This window comes from Oncorhynchus masou, chromosome 12 (assembly GCF_036934945.1).
Source record: "Oncorhynchus masou masou isolate Uvic2021 chromosome 12, UVic_Omas_1.1, whole genome shotgun sequence".
NCBI classification, from domain to species: domain Eukaryota; kingdom Metazoa; phylum Chordata; class Actinopteri; order Salmoniformes; family Salmonidae; genus Oncorhynchus; species Oncorhynchus masou.
This window is the reverse complement of record NC_088223.1, coordinates 60,816,209-60,842,416: the sequence shown is the minus strand read 5'-3', so window position 1 is coordinate 60,842,416 and position 26,208 is coordinate 60,816,209. Positions and strand designations below refer to the sequence as shown.

The window sequence follows — 26,208 nt, the reverse complement described above, 5'->3', positions numbered from 1 at the left end:
CTACACAATTTTGCCTTCATCACTATGACCCATTGAAAGAGATTGAATGTGTCCAGTTGTGATTTGATCCTTTTAAGGCCAGGTACGAAACCCTGATATGGATTTTTTTTCTCAATTATATCACAAACGTGTCCCAATTGAATGTAGACAAGTATAATACTTTTTTGAATAATAATATTTCAGAAAATGTTTATTAAAATACGCAAATGAGGCAATCTCATTAAATGTGTGCATATTTGTACACAACTGCATTGTTCTGGACACTGGATGAAGTCAGCCTAACTATTTTTGTTTCATTTTGTTAAAACACTCCAGGACCGGACTTATCCAGCACAGATTTTGGATACACGTTTCCCCCCCATATAAATTTGGTAAAAGCAAATGCTTCTGAAGCTGAGAAAAATGAGTTGGCGTGTGAGAAGTCTGACTTTTGGGAAATGTACACTGAATTATGACTTCCAAACAGCAAAAGCTTATGTAAACACATCCTAATTTATTCTAAATAAGTTACTAAATGTGGTCCAGTTTGTAAATTCTCTATGAAATGGACTTTGAAATTGTGTATTTCAACATCGTGAGCTTTGAAAGTATTGATGCATGTTCATTTTAAAGTGGTTATAATTGATAAAACTGTTGACAGTAGTATGATAATCTAAAGAAAATATACATTAAGTTTTTACATTAAGTTTTTACATTTTGGAAATATTAATGTAACATTAATATTAATGTAACAAAATACCAACAGATTCCAAAACTGATAGGTACATTTAATTTCAGCCTCTGGTGCCTGGCTTTAATTCTGATAGATGGTGTTTTGGTTAAGTGGAAAGCATCTTACATTTTATTAGCAGCTGAGGTCAAATCTAAAAACAGCACAAAAAGCCTCTCAGCTCCCTCCACTATTCTCATCCTCCTACAGTAGTGCAGATGGAAGCAGCTGTTCATGCGGCCCAGTTGCTCACCCCGGAGAGGAAGGGTCCAGGCCGGGTAGGTTAGCTATTAATTAATGTGACTCGGTCAGCTGTAGTGGAGCTGCAGCCCTAGGGAAGAACCTTCAGCCCACCCAACCAACTAACTCTACTGCAGAGGGGGAGGACACAGTGCACTCACTCACACCACATTACTGAGCGACAAAGCTGCTGCAGTGATTATTAATAGAGAAGATATGTCTAGTAAAAGTAGAAAAAAAATAAAGATTTTGGCTAAATACCTATTAGAAAAGTAATGGCACAAAAACAAAGCAATAAATCCTCATGCAGCACTTGGTGAAAATCCATCTCTGATCCAATGGGCCAAAACACTTGAACAGACACTCAGCAAACACAGCTAAACAGGAAGTAATGATAATAGAGCATGGGACGACATTTCTTCAATAAAATTAAATGAGAAACTAAATTTCATTTATAAAAGTAAAAAAAAAACATTTTTTTTAAAGATACTTCTCACCAAAAGCAACCAACCCCCCCCAGAATGTTTCAAATAAAGTTATATTTACAGACTAAAACATCTCAAATCACATCCATCAATCACTCGTTAAAAAAGGGTGGGGGAAATGGGGTATTACGGTCACATCAACAGACACAATGCACAAGTTATAAAACCGTAGTATAAAACCAGTCACTCCTCAGTTTTAGTTCAATACACTAACAATGGCTTAACAGCCTTCACAGTGGTATCTTTATCCACAGATCAGGCACCGTCTCCCAGAGGGTGACAAAATAAGTAGTGTGTGCATCCATCTGTGTTTGCACTTGCATAAGCCTATCAGCTGATAATGTGTGCTAAAATATCACAGTGTCGTACAGTGATCTTGTTTAGTCACAGTGTTCGACTAGTAATGTCGATTAGTAAAGACCTTGGTCTAAGTTTGCAGCACAGGAAAGTCTTTGAACACATTTTTCCTGCCTAGGGTTTAGTGTCCCGTGTCCAGGTCCCTCATGTAGTCCTGTAGGGCCTGCAGCCGGGCATCGATCTCTGACAGGTCAGCCCCATCTATGGAGCCTTCTGGGTAAAGGACAAGCAATGCACAGACAATTGTAAATCATTGATTTCAGCAAGGTTCTCACACAGAATGTGTCACCAGGGCTCATATTAAAAGTACATTCATTTTTCGAGCTAACTGACACTGATTAAACTTTAGATTGAAGAGTAGGCATTGATCGGTTACCTTTGTCTGATCGTACCCTGTGTGTGGGAGTGCTACAATGGGGCTTCCTGGTCAAATGTCTTCCTCTGGGCTACAAAAATAAATAACTGTCACTCAACACAAATATGTTAAATCAAGGTCTATCACAAGCTGTAAAAAATAACTCACCACACTCACCATGGTTGGACCATTGTAGGTCTGCTTCCTTCCTCTGAAACACAGAACAAAATGAGGAACTGTCTGAGACATGCAGTAAAGCAATAGAATATCTCTCACTTACTTAAACAAACCCAGTTTGGACTGTAATAGCATGTGATATAGCATGGTAAAGCATAAATTACCTGATTGTCAACTCATCCAACTCCACCAATGAATTATCAGAGGACTGTCTGCTTCTCCTACTCTCAATTGATAAGCTCCTCCCTCTGCTCCCACTGCCTGCCCTGGTCAGCTGGGGATAAGCCTCCCTGGACCGAGACCGCCCCCTCTCTAGGCCCCTCTCCAGAACAGGTGACGCTAACATTTCTCTTCTGACCTTTCTCTGGCTGACGGAGAGAGAGAACACAGGAGGCCAAGTTAAGTCATGATTACAGGGAACGTTTCACTCAGTATTGGTTTTCCTATTAGCACAAGATTAAATGGGTTGCCATTTGAAATTCTCGAGCATTTCAACACTTGAAAATCAATATACCAGTGTTCACATGCAAAATACACTTATAATTGGCAGAAGCTTGCACTGCAGATACAGTTATGACAGTAAAATGGATAGAGGGAGATGAGACTGACTTTTTGAGTTCCGCCTCTCTCAGTCGGCGCTGTCTGTCCTGGATATATGCAGTGGGGTCAAAGCGTGGCGTCCGCGAACCTGAAAACAGGAACGACAGGATTGGCTGGGAGCTCATACTTAAAAGGGAAAATCCACTCAAACTATATTTTGTTACAAAAATATTTTGAGTGGATTTTTCCTTGAAGATAGCAGATCAAGCAGTTAATCAAGCCCTGGTAGCTTTACTCAGACTTGGTGCTGTCAACTTTAATTGTATTGTATCCTGAAGCTGAATTACCAGTCAACTCCAAACTCCTATAGGAGACAGAAAAAACAAGATACCTGTGGGAGAAGGTGAGGGTCGGGAGACATACGAGCGGGGCCCTGAGGAGTCTGCCCTCTGGCCTTCTGACCTCCGACCCCTCTCTTCTGTCCTTTCTCTGGACCCTGAGCGAGCCCGAACTACAACACGTCCCAAACTACGTTCCCGAGACAGTGAACGCCTGATCTCCCCATCACCCCGCGAGGCACTGCACCCAGAGGGGGCAGGGGTCACCCCACTGGTCACCCTACTAAAAACAGACACACATAGTATACAACATTAGCCACAGGGAGAGTATCGTAAGGAGTGAGTGAGTAAGTAGGTGGGAGTGAGTGAAAGTAAAAGAGAGAAAGAAAAAGGAAAGACATACATGCTTAGATTGACTAACCCTCGTCTTAGCAACGCCAGTTCATTGGTCAAACTCTTAACGCGAATCCGTAGAGCTCGCTCTGATGCCCTTAGCTCCTCCAACTAGGAGAGACAGGAAACGTCAGAATTAGCCTACCAGCTGAACAATGGAATCAGCAAAAATGACTACTCCAAGTGTTGACATGCACACAATAAATTTTTTTGATATGCAGGAATCTATGTTACTACATTATTTGCATCAACTGAAGGCCAGGCATTCTAAATTATTCAAAGTTATAAAAGTTACAGGGTAAATGCTTATTTGAAATATGATGCAAACAAGGACCAACCTGCTCCAGTTGGAGGCGCTGCTCCTGGCCCCTCTTGCTGGCTGAGTGCTGACTCTTGGCCCTCTCTCTGAGGAGCTGGTCCTCCAAACTCCTGACCACCTCTCTCAGCCCCCGAGCCCCTCCTCCAGTGGTGGAAGCAGACCCCACTAACTGCAGACGCTCCAAAGCCTTGGCCAGGGCCTCCTTCTCCTCTCTCACCAATGTGAGTCTAACAACAGAGAACAGTCAGGGCCCTTAACCTCTGACCTGAAGAAAACAACAGACTGTCCTGATTAATACAGTGTAACAAGTCATAACTTACTCTGCCCGTAGCCGGCGTATCTCTGGCTCTGCTGGTTTGTGACCGACATGGTTGGCCAGGGTGTTTAGCTCAGTTTTCAGGACTCTGATCTCCTTCTGCAGGGCGGCAGGGTCAGGCTTGCCATGGTAGGGCAGGGGCAGGGGGTAGTGGATTCTATAGGGAAAGGTTAACATGGCAATTTTGCAGTTATACATTTCAAGCAGAGTTTGAGTCAAGCTTATGGTAGTGATATCACTAAAAGAGAGACAAACCTGTCAAATTCCACAGTGTAGATAAGAATTAGGTATCTTTTGGCACTGAGGTTAGGAGATTGCTGTTGGGCTCGGGGACGACCAACGACTCCAGCCTTCCGGTTCCGCAAGAGCTCCAGGTCAGCATAGGTCAAGAGGTCAAGGGTAACAGACTCACTAGTCTGAAGAAAAAGCATGCACCATAATCAGAAGGGTGGGTATAATTTGTGGAACGATCCAACAGGAATCTGTTGCAAAAACATTGTAAATAACAGGGCTCGCCAAAAAACATGCATACAAAGTTGTATAGGGGCAGAATAAGATACCGGGTAGGGCGTGGGCTATTTAATAACTTTCTTCACTCCCAACGTTAATCGCAAAAAATGTCTGTCCTCACTCTGGTAGCCGATGGACAAACATCAAGATTAAGCTACGTGGTGAGTTGATGCGTATTTGAATTTTGTTGGCAACCTTGTACTTTACAAAGTTTTTGGAACCGATTCCTGTTGGAACGTTCCACAAATTATACTCACCCTAATCAGAACTAGAGGTCGACCGATTATGATTTTTCAACGCCGATACCGATTATTGGAGGACCAAAAAAGCCGATACCGATTAATCGGCCTATTTTTTTCTATATATATTTTATTTGTAATAATGACAATTACAACAATACTGAATTAACACTTATTTTAACTTAATATAAAACATCAATAAAATCTATTCAGCCTCAAATAAATTATGAAATATGTTCAATTTGGTTTGAATAATGCAAAATCAAAGTGTTGAAGAAGAAAGTAATATGTGCCATGTAAAAATGTGTGCCATGTAAAATATGTACCATGTAAAAAAGCTAAAGTTTAAGTTCCTTGCTCAGAACATATGAAAGTTGGTGGTTCCTTTTAACATGAGACTTCAATATTCCAAGGTAAGAGGTTTTATGTTGTAGTTAATGTAGTATTTATAGGACTATTTCTCTCTATACCATTTGTATTTCATATACCTCTGACTATTGGATGTTCTTATAGGCACTAAATTATTGCCAGTGTAACAGTATAGCTTCCGTCCCCCTCCTTGCCCCTACCTCGGCTCGAACCAGGAACACATTGACAACAGCCACACTCGAAGCATCGTTACCCATCGCTCCACAAAAGCCGCAGCCCTTGCAGTGCAAGGGGAATAACTACGCCAAATCTAAAAGCGAGTGACATTTGAAACGGTATTAGCGCATACCCAGCAAACTAGCTAGCCATTTCACATTGGTTACACCAGCCATTAATTAGGCTGATAGGCTTGAAGTCATAAACAGCGCTGTGCTTGCGAAGAGCTGCTGGCAAAACGCATGAAAGTACTGTTTGAATGAATGATTACGGGCCTGCTGCTGCTCAGTCAGACTGCTCTATCAAATCAGACTTAATTATAACATAATAACACACAGAAATACGAGCCTTTGGTCATTAATATGATCGAATCCGGAAACTATCATTTCGAAAACAAAACATTTATTATTTCAATGAAATATGGAACCGTTCGGTATTTTATCTAACGGGTGGCATCCCTAAGTCTAAATATTCTTATTACATTGCACAACTTTCAATGTATGTCATAATTACGTAAAATTCTGGCAAATTAGTTCGCAATGAGCCAGGCATATACCCTGAGAAATGACACAATTTCACCTGGTTAATATTGCCTGCTAAACTGGATTAGTAGTTATAACTAGTGATTACGATTGATTGTTTTTTTATAAGATAAGTTTAATGCCAGCTAGCAATTTACTTTGGCTTCTACTGCATTTGCGTAACAGGCAGGCTACTCGTGGAGTGCAATGGTTAGAGTGTTGGACTAGTTAACTGTGCGGTTGCAAGATTGAAACCCCTGAGCTGACAAGGCGAAAATCTGTCGTTATGCCCCTGAACAAGGCAGTTAACCCACAGTTGCTAGGCAGTCATTGAAAATAAGAATGTGTTCTTATCTGACTTGCCTAGTTAAATAAAAGGTATAAAAAATGTTTTAAAAAACATTATAAATATTTAAACAATAATCGGAAATCTGCGCCCAAAAATATTGATTTCCGATTGTTATGAAATCTTGAAATCGGCCCTAATTCATTGGCCATTCCGATTAACTCGGTCGACCTCTAATCAAAACACTTTCAACATGTTTTAGCTTCCTTTACTGCCTCGCAGACTAACCTTACTAACAGCAGATTCCAACATGCTGCAGAAGATGGGAAACTGCTTGAAGTTGCCTGTTTTGCGGGATAGGTCTTCGATGTCTGGGACACAATGAAAACATTATAATAATAAATTGTCATGTCTATAATATCCATGTAAATTAACTATGTCATTTCACAATGCTTCACTTACATGCTGGGTCAAACCCTCCCCTCCACTGGTCAGCTGTCATTGCATCAGAGATCTCAACTATTAGCAATCCTTCTTTTAGTTCTATCTTCACAGCAAACTCCACTCCTCGGAATGTAATGTCCTCCTGCACCACTGAGCCCGCCTCCATCTCTCTGCTTTGGTCGCAATGTCCACAGACCTAAGTTACAAGAAAGAGACAGTCCATCAATCACAACATCTTGCACATGCACACCACAGCCATCAATGTCGACAAAACTAAATGTCGGACTAGTAAGTACTGAGTAACTAACTTGAGCAATAATCAGTGCGCTTCAGGTACTGAAACCACAGATGAAGAGAAGAGTGTCTCTTTGCATTAACGTTAGCTAGTTTAGCCGGCCAGAACTTAGCTAGCCAACAACATCTGGTTAACTACACACTAGCTAGCGATATGGCTAGCAAACAAAATGATGTTTTCTGCAGTGCTAACTATCATACCGTATGATAGTATAATTCCACTACAACTGGCACGTTGGCTATTCTGTGTTGGTAAATGCTTGTTAGCTAGCTAGCTTCTATATCTTGTAGCTAGCTAAGTAACGTGTTAACGTTAGCTTACAGTTCTCTGCTAAGGTTAGATACATACCTGTGGTGATGTGCTCGAAAACGGAACCCAATTCCTACACCTTGGAGTGCATTATAATTCGTAAAATAAAATATATCCAATGAGGTCAAATCGCGTCTCTGGTATGAACGAGTACACCTCTCTTCGATACCTGACAAGATTGGAAGCCGCCGCCACTGTTGAATGTAGCGGTTCAATAACCGAGAAGGTATAAGTACCGCCCACTACACAATGTCAACTGAATGAATTGGTCGAAAATAAGATACAAGCAAGTCTGATTGGGTAGAGCTACCGTCAATATGTAAAAGCTGTGACGGTGTCGCTGGTGCTCAACATCAGCTCCGAGGCCCTTCAGTGGAAGTGATGCTGAGCCCCATGGTAACGACACGGCTTTGTAAATGTAAATCCTCAACGAGCTAAACTGTAGTAGTATGTTCAACAAGAAAATATGCAGTTAGCGGTTGGGGCACTTTTGGCCAGTAGGAATTATTTAATTGCAACACGCACGCATCTTATTATAACCCTGTAATACCTGCAGCCCATGTCAGGGAAGTGAAGAGTGAATTAATAAGCATGTTAATAATTCACGAGTGTCTTATTGTGTTTGTGTGTGTTTAATACTGTGATACAAGCACATAACTAGAATGTGTTGTTGTCTGTTCACACTGCTATGCTTTATCTTGGCCAGGTCGCAGTTGTAAATGAGAACTTGTTCTCAACTAGCCTACCTGGTTAAATAAAGGTGAAATTAAATTTATTATTATTTTTTTTTATGAGTCAGTCCTCCAAAGTGAGTGTATCTGGATCACCAGGCAGGCACGCTGTCCTTGAACTAAAGTAGGCCTAGAGCAGAGAATGGCAAACAGTTGTGTCAAACCTTTGGCCAATTTGCTGCGAGTTCATATTATCACATGCAAATTCGTTTTGTTGCCAACTGTTGCGGCAGATTTGCAGCGACTTGTGAACTTCTGGCAAACAATTCTGGGAAACTAGTGGAGAACATTCTACTGTTTGCTGCAAACTCAGTATGAATATGCAAATTAGATCCGTTTTTTGGTTACTGTGTGTTAACAACATTGTATCTACATAAACCATATCACTTAAAACTTTAATGAACTTGCTTCTCACAGAGAAAACATAAAATACTAAATGTACTAAATATACTAAACAATTGAATGTCAACAGATAAAAAATAAATCCAATACAACTTGAAATCATCAGCATGCTAAGGAAGTAAATTTGACTTATAATATGGGTTACATGGCTCTCTGAAATGAAAATGGATGACACTCCCTTGAGCAAAAATATATTTTACCTAACTGTATGCTTGAAAGAAAAAACAAGTGACCCACCCCATACCCAAAATAATAACTAAAACATAAAGTGAATGGCAGAGAGCATGTTTACCATTTACCCTCACTTATTGGACAGACGAAAGCCTTAGTTCTGCAGTTTTAGAAACTGTTTTTTGCCCTTTAAGAATGAAATGGGAATGCATTCATTTTAAAAGCACATAGGGCTGCGGGCCAGAAGAATGTGGGTTGTGTGGATAGGAGTACAGTAGGGGTGGAAACATCTCTATTACAGTAAAAGCACTGCAATAATCTATCATTGTTTTTGCAAGTCTGAGAAAAAATTTTCTAGCTATTACACGTAATTTTACATATTAGCAGAATCTTTTTTAATACCACACAAGTGACAGAAATTACAGGTCAATAATTATTATTATTATTTTTGAAACTAAATGCATGCTCATCCACCAATTGCTGCCCGCACCCGCCCGACCGACTAGCATCACTACTCTTGACGGTTCTGACTTGACGGTTCTGGACAACTACAAATACTTAGGTGTCTGGTTTGACTGTAAACTCTCCTTCCAGACTCACATTAAGCATCTCCAATCCTAAATGAAATCTAGAATTGGCTTCCTATTTGACATTCTGTTGTAAAACTGGCTATCCTACCGATCCTTGACTTCGGCGATGTAATTTACAAAATAGCCTCCAACACTCTACTCAGCAAACTGGATGTAGTCTATCACAGTGCCATCCGTTTTGTCACCAAAGCTTCATCTACTACCCACCACTGCAACCTGTATGCTCTTGTTGGCTGGCCCTCGCTACATATTCGTCACAAAACCCACTGGCTCCAAGTCATCTATATGTCTTTGCTAGGTAAAGCCCCAACTTATCTCAGCTCACTGGTCACCATAGCAACACCCACCCTTAACACTTTAAGCATCAACTGTCAGAGCAGCTTACCGATCACAGTACCTGTACACAGCCAATCTGTAAATAGCACACCCAACTACCTCATCCCCATATTGTTATTTATCTTCTTGCTCTTTTGCACCCCAGTATCTCTACTTGCACATCAAATCAAATCAAATGTATTTATATAGCCCTTCGTACATCAGCTGATATCTCAAAGTGCTGTACAGAAACACAGCCTAAAACCCCAAACAGCAAGCAATGCAGGTGTAGAAGCACGGTGGCTAGGAAAAACTCCCTAGAAAGGCCAAAACCTAGGAAGAAACCTAGAGAGGAACCAGGCTATGTGGGGTGGCCAGTCCTCTTCTGGCTGTAGCGGGTGGAGATAATAACAGAACATGGCCAAGATGTTCAAATGTTCATAAATGACCAGCATGGTCAAATAATAATCACAGGTAGAACAGTTGAAACTGGAGCAGCAGCACGGCCAGGTGGACTGGGGACAGCAAGCAATCATCATGTCAGGTAGTCCTGAGGCATGGTCCTAGGGCTCAGGTCCTCCGAGAGAGAGAGAGAAAGAAAGAAAGAGAGAATTAGAGAGAGCATACTTAAATTCACACAGGACACCGGATAGGACAGGAGAAGTACTCCAGATATAACAAACTGACCCCAGCCCCCCGACACATAAACTACTGCAGCATAAATACTGGAGGCTGAGACAGGAGGGGTCAGGAGACACTGTGGCCCCATCCGATGACACCCCCGGACAGGGCCAAACAGGAAGGATATAACCCCACCCACTTTGCCAAAGCACAGCCCCCACACCACTAGAGGGATATCTTCAACCACCAACTTACCATCCTAAGACAAGGCCGAGTATAGCCCACAAAGATCTCCGCCAAGGCACAACCCAAGGGGGGAGCCAACCCAGACAGGAAGATCACATCAGTGACTCAACCCAGACAAGTGACGCACCCCTCCTAGGGACGGTATGAAAGAGCCCTAGTAAGCCAGTGACTCAGCCCTGTAATAGGTTTAGAGGCAGAGAATCCCAGTGGAAAGAGGGGAACCGGCCAGGCAGAGACATCAAGGGCGGTTCGTTGCTCCAGAGCCTTTCCGTTCACCTTCACACTCCTGGGCCAGACTACACTCAATCATATGACCCACTGAAGAGATGAGTCTTCAGTAAAGACTTAAAGGTTGAGACCGAGTTTGCGTCTCTCACATGGGTAGGCAGACCATTCCATAAAAATTGAGCTCTATAAGAGAAAGCCCTGCCTCCAGCTGTTTGCTTAGAAATTCTAGGGACAATTAGGAGGCCTGCGTCTTGTGACCATAGCGTATGTGTAGGTTTTTACGGCAGGACCAAATCAGAGAGATAGGTAAGAGCAAGCCATGTAATGCTTTGTAGGTTAGCAGTAAAACCTTGAAATCAGCCCTTGCCTTGACAGGAAGCCAGTGTAGGAAGGCCAGCACTGGAGTAATATGACCAAATTTTTTGGTTCAAGTCAGGATTCCAGCAGCCGTATTTAGCACTAACTAAAGATTATTTAGTGCTTTATCCGGGTAGACGGAAAGTAGAGCATTGCAGTAGTCTAACCTAGAAGTGACAAAAGCATGGATTAATTTTTTGCAATGTCACGTAGATGGGAAAAAGCTGTCCTTGAAACAGTCTTGATATGTTCTTCAAAAGAGAGGTGGCATAACTACACATTTTGGAGTGTCCTTTTATTGTCCCCAGCACAGTGCCATAGGTGCACCTGTGTAATGAACATGCTGTTTAATTATCTTATTGATATGCCACACCTGTCAGGTGGATGGATTATCTTGGCAAAGGATATGTGCTCACTAACAGGGATGTAAACACATTTTAGGAGTAGTTTGCTTTTTGTGCTTATGGAACATTTCTGGGATCTTTTATTTCAGCTCATGAAACATGGGACCAACACATTACTTATTGCGTTTATATTTTTGTTCAGTGTTAAAGACAGAAATGTGTTAAACTCTCCATATAATTATCCAATGAAACAAATGCAAACAGATGCAAGCCTATGACTACTGGGACAGCCTACTGTTCCATTGAACTTCTCTAACATCATTGCACGATCCTGGAGCTGTCCTTTCAGCACCACGAAGGGCGCTCCAATCGCTTTAAATGACATCTCATCAAGATCTGTTGCCTACGCCTAATAGTCATACTGTAACGTCTTTCTTCTTGGGAAGGAGATGAGGACCAAAACGCAGCGTGCTTGAAGTTCATAGTTCTTTAATAAGAGACACTTAACATGAACAAACTACAAACAATAAACGGGGCAAAACCGAAACAGCCCTATCTGGTGCAGAAAACACTAATAATAATAATAATAAATTACATTTGTAAAGCACTTTTCATTATACAGAATAATCTCAAAGTGCATAAAATAAATTTAAAAACAAATAACGTTTTTTGGGACAACTAGACCAGGCAACTGACACAGAGAACACAGTTGACGCTACAAGGGACAAGCCCAGCTTTCTTTATCTAACTTTGCATTGTTGGAAAAGGACCCATAAAGTAAGAATTTCACTGTTAGTCTACACTTGTTGTTAACGAAGCATGTGACAAATAAAATTGGATTTAAAAGCCTTCCTAAAGAGAAAGGTCTTTAGGCCCATTTTAAAGGAGCCCAGAGTCTGTGATGTCTTCAGGTGGTCCGGGAGGGAATTCCAGAGGCTGGGGGCGGTCGAGCTGAAAGGCTGATTTCCCAAGAAGCTGAGCTTGTCCTAAGGGTGCAGGTGGGGTTATGGAGGGAGAGTAGTTATTTTTAGATAAAGGAAGGGCATTTCCATGAACACACCGGAAAGACAGGGAACAACCACCCACAAAACCCAACACAAAACAGGCTACCTAAATATGGTTCCGAATCAGAGACAATGACTAACACCTGCCTCTGATTGAGAACCATATCAGGCCAAACATAGAAATAGACAAACTAGACACACAACATAGAATGCCCACCCAGCTCACGTCCTGACCAACACTAAAACAAGGAAAACACAAAAGAACTATGGTCAGAACGTGACACATACTCATCACATATTATGATTATTATTACAAATAGAAGATTATCACTTCTCACAATGGTGCTTGTGTACACCTAATTTCTAATGAGATTTTAGAATGGTTAACTGAAGCTAAAAAGTCACTTCTTTTCTTCTCATTTGCCAAAACAACGGGTTTTTACCACTATGCAGGAATGTTTTCTTTTAAGGTATCTTTAAAAGCATGACTACTCAAGCATTACAATTGACTACTTTTTCCACCACTGACGAAACGAACATACCAGACTAATTGGAGTGTCAACGGATTTACATGTACTATGTTAGTCCAGGTTGGAGGGGCTGTTTTGAAAACCACGTGGAGAGTCTGCACTTTCTCTTCAAATGTTAGCAATTTGTTGATTAATTTGATAATTTCATGTGAGGCCTTAAGATGTGTCACTGGCGTTCATGGGTTGTAACCCTATATTATTTTCCAATAATTTCGTTGTGAAAATATATATTTTTTATTCTGTTCCACTGTTCCGACCAGCAAAATAAAGTTCTGAACCGGTTTGAACCCCAAAAAAGTAACGGTTTATATCGTTGCTAACTCTTCCCTTTTAAATATCTGAAATCAATAATAATAAAAAAAGACATTTAGCTCAACATTAAATTACTTCACCAATCAGTGCAGATAGCGCAGTTTGCTGTGGAGCGGGCAAGCTTATTAACATGAATCAGACAGACGAGTGTAGGGTGCGAGATGCGAGTGACATTTTGCGGTTTGCGAGAGACAGAGAGGGTAGAGGAGGCTAGGCTTGAAGCGTTGGGCATCTTGTTGTTATGACATGCATTATATTATTAGGCTCACAGAACTATACCTACAGAGGAGCGGCTTCTATGAAATAACTGAATATCTTTGAACTTCCTAGAGTTAGCTTAATGTTGGACCAGCTAGCTAACAAGCATGTGTGTGCAGAGCAGCACCAGAATTAAAATAAAAACACGTCTTACCTTTTTGTAGTTAATAAATCCAATGTGAAACGTGATAACTATAGTTTCCTTAACTAGCATTGAAAAGGTTAATCCATTCTTCTCTAATAAAAAACCTCCCTAATTTCTGAATCACACTACTTGACCAGTGGTTCCCAACCAGGGGTACTAGGACCCCTGGGTGTACTTGGCCTATCCACAGGGGGTACTCCAGGCAGAGCAAAATTCCGTTGGTGGTACAGTAAATGAAAAAGGCTGGGAACCACTGTACTAGACCATGCTCGGAGGGGCAGGTTGCCTACACACACACTGGCAAAGATTTTCAGCAGGCAGTCAGGCATTTATTTATTTAATGTGGTAAAAATATTGAAATATGTTAAGCTGTAATATATGTTGATTTATAATGTTAAGGGGTTTTAACTAAAAAAAATAAGTTCAATCATTTAAAAAAGTTGGCTGGTCAAAAAGCCACCATTTTTGAAGAAGACCCAGGACGAGTCTCATCACAAACCTATTTTCAATGGTCCCATAATTATAAATGCACAAACAATTTGGCTCTACAGGAATTTTATAACTACAAATCATCCATCCATAGACGAGGTGTACATTTTATTTGAATGTGAAAGTGAATGCAACATTTTTGATAAGCTTAAAGTACCAAGTGTATTATAAATTGACTGTTAATTCTATGGGCTGCAGCTCTTGAATCCTTGGTCTCTCTGTGTTGTTAATAACTCTCCTCTGCCTCCCACAATTTTTTGTGCAGAAATCTCTGAAGTTTTCTCCCACAAAGAAGAAAAGGAACGGGTCCAGGCAGCTGTTACCCGCTGCAAGACAGAGCGTTACCACGGCAGCCTTCCGAATCCCCTGGAGGTAGCTGCAAGAATCCTCACAGCCATTTAGTTGAGCATTCCGCTCTGCTGCCAGGAAGAGGGTTCGCACCACATGATAGGGCAGGAAACAGATCAGGAAGATGCAGAGACCGAGGATGACAAGGGCACAAGACTTTCTTGTAGAGGGCTTCCTCATCCCCTCCACCCCAGCCCTACACTGCCTCAGGCTGAGCAGCACACATATGTAGCAGACAGAGATGACAGTGAAGGGCAGGGCAAAGCCCACCACCAGGGCAGCACGGTTCAGAAGAATGATGGTGCCCAAGCTGCTGCCCAGCTCCAGACAGCGGGTCTGCTCTTCCCCCTCCTGGATAGTCCCAATACTCAGTAGGGGTGTAGAGGCCAGGGACACAAATATCCAGATGAGTAGACACCCTCCCCAACCACAGGATCCACCCTCCAGACTCATGAAGGTGTAGGGGTGTGATACGGCTAGGTAACGGAGGACACTCAGGGCCAGCAGGAAGTAGACAGAGCCATACATGTTGATATAGAATACGTAGGAGACCAGGCGGCAGGTGAGGTCCCCAAACGGCCAATGGGAGTCCAGCAGGTAGTATGCTGATCTCAGGGGCAGAGAGCACACCAGCATGAGGTCAGACATCAGCAGGTTCACCATGTACAGGTTGACCATGGTGATGCTCCTCCTCCTCCTGTACATGCTCAGAAAGACCCAGAGGGAGGCACTGTTGGCTATTAGGCCCAGGAAGAAGATGAGCAGGTACGTAGCAGGAAACACACTGTGCTTGAAGCTGTCGATGGGACAATCACATGTCAGATTACTCATCCCTGACTCCAGACTCATATTGTCTGTGCCTCCAGTTAGACCTTTGAATAAAGGAGGGAGACAAAGGTATGGAAAATGTACTGCGTGTGCTGGAAGGTTAAAAGACAGCATAGAGAGACTGAAAAGTGAAACTAACACTACATTATGTTGAGGCATTTAATTACGGTCCTCTCCTCTTCCGATGCTGCCTGTATACTTTTTTACAGCCACTTGAGAGGCATAAATAGAGGGCATAAATATTCACTTTACTATCAGATGTTCTGGTTACTTTACAAAACTGACCAACAGTATGAGTGATAGAAAAATAGGTTTACCAATGGGTCATTTTCAATCCATGTAAAAATCTTTAAAAAATAACCAGAGCCACTTTACAGGAAGGATTTTTCACATTTTATTACAGGTAGACTCATCGATATAATGTTGATGCAGAGAGTAAACAGCATACTAGGTCAATTTCCACAACAACTAAGTGTGAGGCTCAACTTCTCTGCTGTTTTGGTCCCGTGGCTACCATGTTCAATTTCTAGTAGAACAAAAATAAACATGAGAAAGTTGACAGTACCTCTCTCCGTTATCCAATACTGTTGCATCCTTGTCATCAGTCCAGTAAACCCTGTTGAATCAGTCTTCTGATGGCCGTGTCCACTGAGAGACGTGTGTCTGTTTAGAGGAAGCCAAAGAGAAATGAGTGCAATTACTTTACCTCTACAATGCCTTCAGTCTTCACGCAGGGCGTAACTTCCTCTGCTGTCTCACAATTCTACCACTGCTGCTCTCCAAGTCCAAATGTACCCAATTTCCTATTGTAAACATTTCACTGAGGCTATTCAACTGCTATGCAACTTTTTGTTCAATTATGTTTTTATGACAAGGCTGTGGCTTTGGAGAACTTAAGATACCATTTGATATATGGTTGAGATTGTTTATAAATGGAATGAATATACAGTTGTCATTGTGTGGGGAAGACATGCTGGAGGAAGGTCTCTCTCCACTACGAACTAACTCCCGCCAATTTGTGCGCATTTATTGTTTACCCTTTTTCTCACTTACCCTTTAAATATTTATTTAGATTTATTGGACCCCTTGATAAAGATGACCAAAAAAAGACTGTATAAAATAAATAATACAAATACTGAGCCGCAATGAGGTCCACAATTAATGGATCCCTTGATAAAGATGAGAAAAAAGGACTATGAAGCAGTGGTGGAATAAGTATCCAATTGTCATACAGTACATAAAGAAAAGATACCTTAATAGAAAAGAACTCAAGTAAAAGTGAAAGTCACCCAGTAAAATACCACTTAAGTAAAAGTAAAAAAATATTTAGTTTCAAATATACTTAAGTATCAAAAGTAAATGTAAATGCTAGTATCAAAAGTAAGATTATATATAATAAACAATCCTTATATTAGGCAAAGCAGACAGCCACATTTTCTATTTATTTTTTTAAATTTACAGATAGCCAGGAGCACGCTCCAACACTCAGACGTCATTTACAAACCAAGCACGTGTTTAGTGAGTCCGCCATATCAGAGTCAGTAGGGATGACCAGGGATGCTCTCTTGATAAGTGTGTAAATTAGACCTTTTCCTGTCCTGCTAAGCATTTAAAATGTAACGAATACTTTTGGGTGTCAGGGAAAATGTATGGAGTAAAAGGTGGGCGGTGTGTAGGAGAAAAATAGAGTTCAAAAGGTACTTGCACTCAAACCAGGAAAAGGAATAATAAAAAGGGATAATGAAAAGGAATAGCCCGAAGAGGCCGAGATGCAAAAATAATATACATAATTTAATCCATGTAAGGTGCAAAAAATAAAACAAAATAGACTGTATAAAATAAATAATACAAATATTGAGATACAGTTGAAGTTGGAAGTTTACATACACCTTAGCCAAATACATTTAAACTCAGTTTTTCACAATTCCTGACATTTAATCTCAGTAAAAATTCCATGTTTTAGGTAAATTAGTATCACCACTTTATTTTAAGTATGTGAAATGTCAGAACAATAGTACAGAGAATTATTTATTTATGCTTTTATTTCTTTCATCACATTCCCAGTGGGTCAGAAGTTTACATACACTCAATTAGTATTTGGTAGCATTGCCTTTAAATTGTTTAATTTGGGTCAAACTTTTCGTGTAGCCTTCCACAAGCTTCCCACAATAAGTTGGGTGAATTTTGTTCCATTCCTCTTGACAGAGCTGGTGTAACTGAGTCAGGTTTGTAGGGCTCCTTGCTCGCACATGCTTTTTCAGTTCTGCTCACAGGTTTTCTATAGGATTGAGGTCAGGGCTTTGTGATGGCCACTCAAATACCGAGACTTTGTTGTCCTTAAACCATTTTGCAACAACTTTGGAAGTATGTGCTTTGTCCCCATGTGCAGTAGCAAACCGTAGTCTGGCTTTTTTATGGTGGTTTTGGAGCAGTGGCTTCTTCCTTGCTGAGCGGCCTTTCAGGTTATGTTGATATAGGACACATTTTACTGTGGATATAGATTATTTTGTACCCGTTTCCTCCAGCATCTTCACAAGGTATGTTCATCTCTAGGAGACAGAACGCATCTCCTTCCTGAGCGGTGTGACAGCTGCGTGGTCCCATAGTGTTTATACTTGCATACAATTGTTTGTACAGATGAACGTGGTACCTTCAGGCATTTGGAAATTGCTCCCAATGATGAACCAGACTTGTGGAGGTCTTGGCTGATTTCTTTTGATTTTCCCATCATGTCAAGCAAAGAGGCACTGAGTTTGAAGGTACAGTGCCTTGCGAAAGTATTTGGCCTCCTTGAACTTTGCGACCTTTTGCCACATTTCAGGCTTCAAACATAAAGATATAAAACTGTATTTTTTTGTGAAGAATCAAAAACAAGTGGGACACAATCATGAAGTGGAACGACATTTATTGGATATTTCAAACTTTTTAACAAATCAAAAAAAAGGGGGCCAAATACTTTCGCAAGGCACTGTATGTCTTGAAGTACATCCACAGGTACACCTCCAAATTGACTCAAATTATGTCAATTAGCCTAGCAGAAGCTTCTAAAGCCATGAAATCATTTTCTGGAATGTTCCAAGCTGTTTAAAGGCACAGTCAACTTAGTGTATGTAAACTTCTGACCCACTGGAATTGTGATACAGTGAGTTAAAAGTGAAATAATCTGTAATCATTTGTTGGAAACATTACTTGTGTCATGCACAAAGTAGATGTCCTAAACAACTTGCCAAAACTATAGTTTGTTTACAAAAAAGTTGTGGAGTGGTTGAAAAACAGGTTTTATTGACTCCAACCTCAGTGTATGTGAACTTCCGACTTCAACTGTATATTGTATGTAACAACAAATAAAAGTACTTATATAATTGCTCAGAGAAAGAGATTTAGTTTAACAAGTAATAAAAATAAAATCATTTTTAAAAAGTTGTTCTAAATGATTTGATCCCCTACTCAAGCACCTTCCCCTTGCGAGGATAATGACACAGAGCTTTTTCTAAAATGTTTTATGAGATTGGAGAACACATTGGGAGGGATCTTAGACCATTCCTCCATACAGAATCTTTCCAGATCCTTGATATCCTTTGTCTGTGCTTATGGACTGCCCTCTCCAATTCAAACCACAGGTTTTCAATGGGGTTCATGTCCGGAAACTGAGGCCATTGCAAAATGTTGATTTTGTGGTCAATTCACCATTTCTTTGTGGATTTTGATTTGTGCTTGGGGTTATTGTCTTGCTGGAAGATCTATTTTCGGCCAAGTTTCATCCTCCTGGCAGAGGCAACCAGGTTTTTGGGGCCTCATTTATCCAAGATGCGTGAGGGACAAAAAAATACTCTAAAACTTAAGTGTGCCAGTCTTCTGACATGACTGATTTATTCCTGCTACGCAACAAATATTAGGCTACCATTTATCCGTCGCTCATTCAATAGCCAACCAGTGGTAGGGTAACAATGTGAATTCAACAACAAAATTACCAGGTCATTTAAGTTGATGACTTTTTGCAAATCCAATTCGTTTCCCAGGTTGATTTACTGTCATCACATTGATTGTTTGGGTTCAAATGACGTTCCTACTGGGCTCATACGTCAATTCCATGTCTATTCCACGTTGCTTCAACGTAATTTTGCTGAAAGGATGTGGAAACATTGATTTAACCAGTGTATGCAGTGGGTTGATTCAACAAGTTTTTACCCAGTGATTTGATTTATTTGGATCCCCATTAGATGACGCCAATGGCAACAGCTATTCTGACTGGGGACCGAAATATAATGAAAAATACACTAGACAAAATACTTTACATACATTTAAAAATATGTAGTGTGCGCGTGTGCATCTATCAGTTACACATACATGTCAGTACATACAACAAGTAGGTCCCATGGGGGAGAGGCGTGGTGCCGTGAGGTGTTGCTTTATTTGTTTTTTGAAACCAGGTTTGCTGTTCCCTCGCGCTGTATGATGGGAGTTCCATGCACTCATGGCTCTGTAAAATACTGTACGATTCTTGGAATTTGTTCTGGACCTGGGGACTCTGAAAAGACCCCTGGGGGCATGTCTGGTGGGTTAAGTGTGTGTGTGTCAGTGCTGTGTGTAAGTTGACTATGCAAACAATTTGGAATTTCATTGCCCCCCCCCCTCGTAAAAATTGAATTAGCATAATAAAATAGCCCCATAAATATCGGTCAGTTTAAGCTAGAGATGTTTTTACATTGGACGAGTCTCAAACCACCACATCCGCCGATGTCGCACTTATCATACCATAAGACATCCGGTCTGTATCGTCTAAGCGGTTTGGCCTGCAAAACTATTATGACCTCTCTATGGAAAGATGAGACTCATGAACACAATGGTGTTCTCCGTTTTTGCCACAACCCCCACAAGGGTCTTGGGACTCGTCTGGCTTGTCTACAGTACCAGTCAAAAGTTTGGACACACTATTCATTCAAGGGTTTACTTTTATTTATACTATTTTCTACATTGTCAAATAATAGTGAAGACTTAAAAACTATTAAATAACACATGGAATCATGTAGTAACCAAAAGGGTGTTAAACAAATCTAAATATATTTTAGATTTTAAATTCTTAAAATTAGTCACCCTTTGCTTGATGACAGCTTTGCACACTCTTGGCATTTTCTCAACCAGCTTCATGAGGTTGTCACCTGGAATGCATTTCAATTAACATGTGTGCCTTGTTAATTTGTGGATTTTCTTTCCTTCTTAATGCGTTTTGTGTTGTGACAAGGTAGGGGTGGTATACAGAAGATAGCTCTATTTGCTAAAAGACCAATTCCAAAAACATCTCAAATAAGCAACGCGAAACGACAGTCCATCATTACTTTAAGACATGAAGGTCAGTCAATCCAGAAAAACTTTGAAGGTTTCTTCAAGTGCAGTCTTAAAAACCATCAAGCGCTATGATGAAACTGGCTCTTATGAGGACCGTCAAAGGAAAGGAAGACCCAGTTGCCTCTGCTGCAGAGGATAAGTTCATTAGAGGAAGCCCAAATAAATGCTTTCCAGAGTTTAACAGACACATCAACATCAACTGTTCAAAGGAGACTGCGTGAATCAGGCCTTCCTGACCAAAAAGTTCATCCTCGGTTCTGTCTATTCAACATACTCAGTGGCCTGCCAAACCCTACAGATGAGGAGCTTTGTCTGAAATGTTCTCTCAAGCTGCAGGGTTCAAACAAATTCTCCAGCTGGCTGCCACCTACAAGGGATAAGCAACCAGGAGTAAGGAAAATGCAGGACGAGCAACTACTGGAGATCAGATGTACTGAATGCTAAAAAACAAAACCATCCTTATTTAGGATTTTAAACAGACACTAGATGGGATACTTTTTATTGAGTTTCTCTTTTAAATGTTCTTATGTAAGATGCACTGCAATTCAGTTTTAGTTATTGTAAACTGCCAAATTGCTCCATTGTGGCACATGTATTTGTGGTTCTTCCGTTTGATTAAACCTTTATTTTATGGTTACAGTCAGAAATTAAGTAATAACCAAGGCAAATTCACCATAACAAAAACCACAACATTTGACAAAACAAATTCACAGATTTTTATTATAGGATCAGAGAAAGACAATTACACCATTAATCACATAGGAAAACCTTTTCCAAGGCAGAATATTTATTTAAAGCACCCATGCAGTCTTTAAATTGAATAAATCATCACTGTGTTTATCATGAAAATAACTCCAAAATATATTTTGTATAATTTATTTCCCTGAGCCTCATGTTGCCATTGAAATGTTCAGTCTGATCATGTGGGTGTGTTGATACAAATATATTTACATACACAGCCCTCATTGACGGATAGGATCGTCTACACTCTGGAGCCTACCCCACTTACCCTTCTAAAGTAGGAGGATACATATGCAAAGATGATTGGTTATTGGCAGAATAATCAGATCAGATTGTGATGTCATGATATGGACCAAAAACTCAATCCCACCTGAATAGACTAAAATTCCAGACATTTTCTTTCAAAAAGCTCTTAAACTAAAAGGGCATCATCATAATTTTCACAATTTCAGAGTGTTATTCCAACCCCAGTGTGGGAAACATAAAAACTGGAAAATCAAATGTTTCACTGCACTGCCCTTTTACACAATATCTTTGCTATAGAATCCTCAAACTCAACTCTGGACCTCAAAGCCAGTTCCACTGCTTGTTTTGTTTCCTCTAATCAGGGACTGATTTAAGAACCTGGCGCACCAGGTGCATTCAATTAATTATTAGGTAGAACAGAAAACCAGCAGGCTCTGGACTTCATAGGGTAAGAGTTTAATAATAATAGGGTGGGTACTTACATTTGTCCTATTTCACACATGTACATAGTGAATTTTTTGCATATCCTACTCCTCATAAGACACCCTTGGAAAGTGGCTTCACAGCTAGGGATCAGCCATTAATGCCGGAGATTCGAACCAGCAACCTTTCAGTTATTGGCCCAATGCTTTAACCACTAGGCTACCTGCCGCCACATACATTCATTTTCAATGTAAAATAAAGGAAATCCTTAATGGAAATGTTTCATCTATCACCCCTTTGGGGGGATTAAGTACCCTCTATAGTTACTGCGGTTAGACTAGAGTGTCCTCTAGTGGAACGGGACTGAGGCAAGAGACTCTCCTGCCTCACTGCATGGGTTTCTTAACGGCGTCTGTCAAGGCTGGTGTCTGATTGGTGACCGTGGCAGCCTGTGTCACTTCAGTTTTTCTACTGGTCAAAATGGTCTGGATGCACATTGTAAGCTGTCGAGGAGAGTAAGGGAAAGATGCAGGGTTAAGTAGTTACAAAGGAATATCAAAAGCAGAAAGAAAATTAGAAAAATGTTGTTGACAATTGAAGCGTACTGATTGTTGTTTTGAGAGAAGGTCATGATATAAGGCTTGTCTTCGCTCCCGCTCCTTGTCATTGCTGGTTTTCCAGGTCTGGGCCAGAACTTTCACCTGCTTCTCATCTAGACTTGGGTTATCATGCCACTGTAAAAACAGGTCACATGTCATCATAATGCACATTACATTTTTCCCCACACATTACTTCAGGGAGACATAATTCTCATATTAACGTAATATAATACGAGGGACTAACCAAGCGCAACACATAGTCATCCATGGAGAGGTTTTTTAAGGAATGCAGGGACTTGATGGCCTCGCTGACCTTGTCACGGCTGGCATTAATCATGTTCTGTCATTCAGGAGAGAGACGCATTCAAATGTTGATGTGAGAGGCATCTATCTATTGAGAGAATCTCAAACATAAACTTTAGAGAAAAGCAACTCGTTTCCACACAGGTCTGGTGGGGAGACATGGCTAATACCTTCAGCTGCTCATTAGTCTTCTTGTATAGGGATGACAGACTGTTGGCCATACGAGAGGTGGAAGGGCTGGGAACGTTGGTGCTGCTGAGTGCTGCCTTATTCAAGAAGAATGCACCCTTTGTAGAGGAGAGATAAACATACACCTGTTTTTACACACCATGCATATATCATTACTACTTTACTTCTTGATAGACTAGAATTCAAGTAAGGATGTTGAATTGATTCAAAATCATAATTTCTCAGTGTTCATAGGCGAGAGCAGGAGAGAGTGAGATTACTAGAGGCTACTCACCACGGTCTATGAAAACATATTTAGCTGTTTTGTCAGAAAATGTGTAGGAGTTCCTCTTTACCTCTGCCTCGTACTCAGCCCAGGCAGCTTTGCGGTCGGCCTCACTGAGCTCCTCCTCCTCTTTGTGGTCCAGCAGGGACTCGTGTTCATGGTATCGGACAATCTGCTCCTTACAGATCTGCAGCAGCTCTGCCAGGACAATGTCCTGGGAAACAGACACACAATGTCAATCCCTACTAAACTGTTGAAGTAAAAATACTAATTCACCCTTCGCCAAGCCCGAGAATTTTGGTCAACCAATCACAGTGCTCCAATGGACAGAAACTGTCGTCGTGTCCAACACCTCAGACAAGCTTACATTTAAATCGTATGAAAGCCAATGAGGGCTATGGCAAAAACAGTTATTTATTTACTTTTTATGGCTAAATAATTGAACAATTTACCAGGAGTACTTGCTGTGATTTCTGAGATGCAGAGCCTGTTGGAGTATTTTTCAAATCCGAAATTATACTTGTGTTACATTGTTTGATAGCTCAGCAGGTTAGCTAGCTTTCAGTCTCATTGACTACCAAATGTTTCTATCGCTAGCTAGCCACTTAATACACCTTGTTAGCAAGCTAAGTTATGAGTGGTATTCATAACATTGCTATTGACATCAGGATACGATTTAAGAGCACTAGTTCGCTCCAAAAGTGTATATACAGTTGAAGTTTACATACTTAGGTTGGAGTCAATAAAACTCATTTTTCAACCACTCCACACATTTCTGGTTAACAAACTATAGTTTGGCAAGTCGGTTAGGACATCTACAGGCAGATTATTTCACTGGGTCAGACGTTTACATACACTAAGTTGACTGTACCTTTAAACAGCTTGTAACGTTCCAGAAAATGATGTCATGGCTTTAGAAGCTTCTGATAAGCTAATTGACATAATTTGAGTCAATTGGAGGTGTACCTGTGGATGTATTTCAAGGCCTACCTTCAAATTCAGTGCCTCTGCTTGACATCATGGGGAAATCAAAAGAAAGGTACCACGTTCATCTGTACAAACAATAGTACCCAAGTATAAACACCATGGGGCCAAGCAGCCATCACACCGCTCAGGAAGGAGACGCCTTCGGTCTCCTAGAGATGAACGTATTTTGGTGCAAAAAGTGCAAATCAATCCCAGAACAACAGCAAAGGACCTTGTGAAGATGCTGGTGAAAATGGGTACAAAGGTATCTTATATCCACAGTAAAACGAGTCCTATATCAACATAACCTGAAAGGCCGCTCAGCAAGGAAGAAGCCACTACTCCAAAACCACCATAAAAAAAGCCATGGGGACAAAGAATGTACTTTTTGTAGAAATGTCCTCTGGTCTGATGAAAAAAAAAATAGAACTGTTTGGCCATAATGACCATCGCTATGTTTAGAGGAAAAAGGGGGAGGCTTGCAAGCAGAAGAACACCATCCCAACCGTGAAGAACAAGGGTGGAAGCATCATGTTGTGGGGTGCTTTGCTGCAGGAAGGACTGGTGCACTTCACAAAATAGATGGCATCATGAGGCAGGAAAATTATGTGGATATATTGAAGCAACATCAACACATCAGTCAGGAAGTTAAAGCTTGTTTCAAAATGGCTTAAGGACAACAAAGTAAAGGTATTGGAGTGGCCATCACAAAGCCCTGACCTCAATCCTATAGAAAATATGTGGGCAGAACTGAAAAAGCATAAGCGAGCAAGGAGGCCTTCAAACCTGACTCAGTTACACCAGCTCTGTCAGGAGGAATGGGCCAAAATTCACCCAACTTATTGTGGGAAGCTTGTGGAAGGCTACCCGAAACGTTTGACCCAAGTTAAACAATTTGAAGGCAATGCTACCAAATACTAATTGAGTGTATGTAAACTTCTGACTCACTGGGAATGTGATGAAAGAAATAAAAGCTGAAATAAATCATTTACTATTATTCTGACATTTCACATTCTTAAAATAAAGTGGTGATCCTAACTGACCTAAGACAGGGAATCTTTTACTAGGATTAAGTGTCAGGAATTGTGAAAAACTGAGTTTAAATGTATTTGGCTAAGGTGTATGTAAACTTGCGACTTCAACTGTAGCTTTGACTGCATATGCTGATGGTGAATTCAGAGCTATTCCGTGGTTAGCTACACTACAAGCATAATTTCACCAGGTTCCCGTGAAGCAATTTCCATGACATTTCACCGTCTCCTGATGAGCAAGGGGTAGTTTGTGTTAAATGTCATTGTGTATTAGAAACACAGTTTGAGAATATTGTGAGGTGATTTCTTGGTGGGGGAATTGAGCTTCCTGGGAAAATGTTGTCTGAGGTTGCGACATTAACCAAGGTAGGTGGGGATTAGCAAAGGGTCAATTGAGAATTTAATGGTCTTGTGTGTTTAATTTGTAGCTTTGGTCACCTTGGGCAGCAGGGGTGTGATCCGCTTGCTCTTCTTCTCCGAGTTGGGGTCATCCAGCAGGTCTGGCTCAAACATGTAAAGCTCTGTCAGTTCAAACAGAGTGAAGTGTCTCTGTATCTGCTGCTGGTCCACCACCCGGAACGATAGAGATTGCTTGGCCACCTGCCGGTCATAGATCTTCTCCTCCATGGTGCCCTGGAAAGAATCAGCAATTTAATATCAGTGATTACAGAATTACAGTCACATCCAAAATTGTCACCCTTGATAAAGATGAGCAAAAAAATATATATATAAATTATACAAATACTGAGCGATATTGTACTA

General features: G+C 40.8%; 3 protein-coding genes across 5 annotated transcripts in view; all 3 read right to left on the bottom strand.

Moving 5' to 3' along the window:
* Positions 1-1,414: 1,414 nt before the first annotated feature.
* Positions 1,415-7,619, bottom strand: LOC135550547 (centrosomal protein CCDC61-like). 3 transcript variants are annotated; one of them, XM_064981468.1, is made up of 13 exons: positions 7,458-7,619; positions 6,833-7,010; positions 6,659-6,741; positions 4,485-4,645; positions 4,234-4,386; positions 3,933-4,140; positions 3,605-3,705; positions 3,255-3,484; positions 2,933-3,011; positions 2,488-2,691; positions 2,315-2,357; positions 2,168-2,237; positions 1,415-2,004 (listed from the first exon to the last, which is right to left on the bottom strand). In XM_064981468.1, the coding sequence occupies exons 2-13, from the start codon at positions 6,978-6,980 to the stop codon at positions 1,913-1,915; spliced, it is 1,572 nt and encodes a 523-aa protein (XP_064837540.1). In that variant the 5' UTR covers positions 6,981-7,010; positions 7,458-7,619; the 3' UTR covers positions 1,415-1,912. The 3 variants fall into 3 exon arrangements, with proteins under 3 accessions (XP_064837540.1, XP_064837541.1, XP_064837543.1); XM_064981469.1 differs by having other exon boundaries at positions 2,324-2,357; XM_064981471.1 differs by having other exon boundaries at positions 3,623-3,705.
* Positions 7,620-14,196: 6,577 nt separating this feature from the next.
* LOC135549179 (cysteinyl leukotriene receptor 2-like) lies at positions 14,197-16,008 on the bottom strand. The gene is made up of 2 exons (XM_064979219.1): positions 15,903-16,008; positions 14,197-15,381 (listed from the first exon to the last, which is right to left on the bottom strand). The coding sequence occupies exons 1-2, from the start codon at positions 15,937-15,939 to the stop codon at positions 14,327-14,329; spliced, it is 1,092 nt and encodes a 363-aa protein (XP_064835291.1). The 5' UTR covers positions 15,940-16,008; the 3' UTR covers positions 14,197-14,326.
* A 5,377-nt stretch (positions 16,009-21,385) lies between these two features.
* Positions 21,386-26,208, bottom strand: part of LOC135550546 (transcriptional regulator ATRX-like) — a 44,999-nt gene continuing 40,176 nt past the window's right edge. The window contains exons 30-35 of the mRNA XM_064981467.1: positions 25,885-26,079; positions 23,520-23,663; positions 23,166-23,282; positions 22,937-23,032; positions 22,699-22,827; positions 21,386-22,596 (exon numbers count right to left, since the gene is read on the bottom strand). Coding sequence (XP_064837539.1) covers positions 22,480-22,596; positions 22,699-22,827; positions 22,937-23,032; positions 23,166-23,282; positions 23,520-23,663; positions 25,885-26,079 — 798 coding nt within the window. The 3' untranslated portion in view covers positions 21,386-22,479. The remainder of the gene's footprint in view (positions 22,597-22,698; positions 22,828-22,936; positions 23,033-23,165; positions 23,283-23,519; positions 23,664-25,884; positions 26,080-26,208) is intronic.